Raw genomic sequence first — 1473 nt, forward strand, 5'->3', positions numbered from 1 at the left:
CTTTGTCTCTCTCTAAAGAAAGGTTAAATATTGAATAGTTTTCTATACTTTATTGATTCTTGACAAAGTTACCTGAGAAATGAAAATCAGGAAAAAAAAAGAAAAGAAGTTATTACAGATTACAATTCTAGTAGTCAGGGACACAGTGTATCATAGTGTGAAGGAGTTCTGCCAGCTGGTGATCATAGAATATATCCACAGTCAAGTGGCAACAGTGATTAATGTTAGTGCTCAATTCCTCTTCTCAGTTTTACTAAGTCCAGGATTTCTTCAATGAAATAGTGCCTCAAATCTTGCACAACTTCTTCCATATCCTCTGTCCAGCATTCTTTACATCCTTGTTCCTCAAGCTGTAGATCAAGGGATTCAACATGGGGATAATCATGGTATAAAAGATGGATGCCAACTTGTCAGTGTCAAAAGAGTGACTATAATTAGGCTGCAAATACATAGATATCAAAGTCCCATAGAAGACGGTGACGACAGTTATGTGTGATCCACAAGTTGCAAAAGCCTTGTGCCTGCCCTCAGTAGAGTTCATCCTCAGAATGGTTATGAGGATGAGGAGGTAAGACACAAGAACAACCAGAAGAGAACAAATCAAATCAAAAATGGCAAATACTAAAATTATCAACTGAATTTCATGAGTGTTTGAACAGAGCAATGGTATCAAAGGGATACAGTCACAGAAAAAATGATTGATTATATTGTAGCTGCAGAATGAAAGCCTGAACATCTTTAAAGTAATTATAAGAGACAGAAACAAACCATACAGATAAGCAATTACTATTAGTAGCCAACATTTCTTCTTTGACATGATGACATTGTAGAGCAGAGGGTTGCAGATGGCCACATAGTGGTCATAGGACATGGCAGACAAAATAAAAAGCTCACAGGTAATGAACAGAAGAAAGCAAGCTAGCTGTAAAGCACAAAGATAATAGGATATTGTATTTTGGTTCACGACAAAATTTTCTAACATTTTAGGTCCTACAGCTGTAGAATAACCAAGATCAGTGACAGCCAAGTGTTTGAGAAAGAAGTACATGGGTGTTTGCAGTCGAGGGTCCACTATTGTGAGTATGATCATGCCCATATTTCCCATTAATGAGATCAGATAGATGATGAGGAACAGCCCAAACAATGGACCCTTCAGCTCAGGCCGATTAGTGATGCCTATCAGGATGAAATCTTTCACGACTGTGAAGTTCTGTCTCTCCATGCAGTCATATTAGTAAATTAATTCTGGGTAGGAACAGTTAAATCAATTTTTAATGTCATCATAAGGTGATTTCTGTAATGCAATTTTGTCATATACATGGTACTTTGAAACTATCTAATAATTATTACAAAATAAATACAGTTTATATATATATATACACACATATATATATACACACACACACACACAAACACTCAAAATTATATATGAAGAAAGTAGACTGTGAAATCTGATGATTTCACTGATATGAA

General features: G+C 35.6%; 1 protein-coding gene across 1 annotated transcript; it reads right to left on the reverse strand.

The window, feature by feature from the left end:
• Positions 1 to 286: 286 nt before the first annotated feature.
• On the reverse strand, positions 287 to 1222 carry Olfr1089 (olfactory receptor 1089). The gene has a single exon (NM_001011771.2). It carries the CDS (start codon positions 1220 to 1222, stop codon positions 287 to 289), a length of 936 nt encoding a protein of 311 aa, NP_001011771.2.
• Between the last annotated feature and the right edge of the window lie 251 nt (positions 1223 to 1473).

This window comes from Mus musculus, chromosome 2 (assembly GCF_000001635.26).
Source record: "Mus musculus strain C57BL/6J chromosome 2, GRCm38.p6 C57BL/6J".
Lineage (NCBI taxonomy): Eukaryota > Metazoa > Chordata > Mammalia > Rodentia > Muridae > Mus > Mus musculus.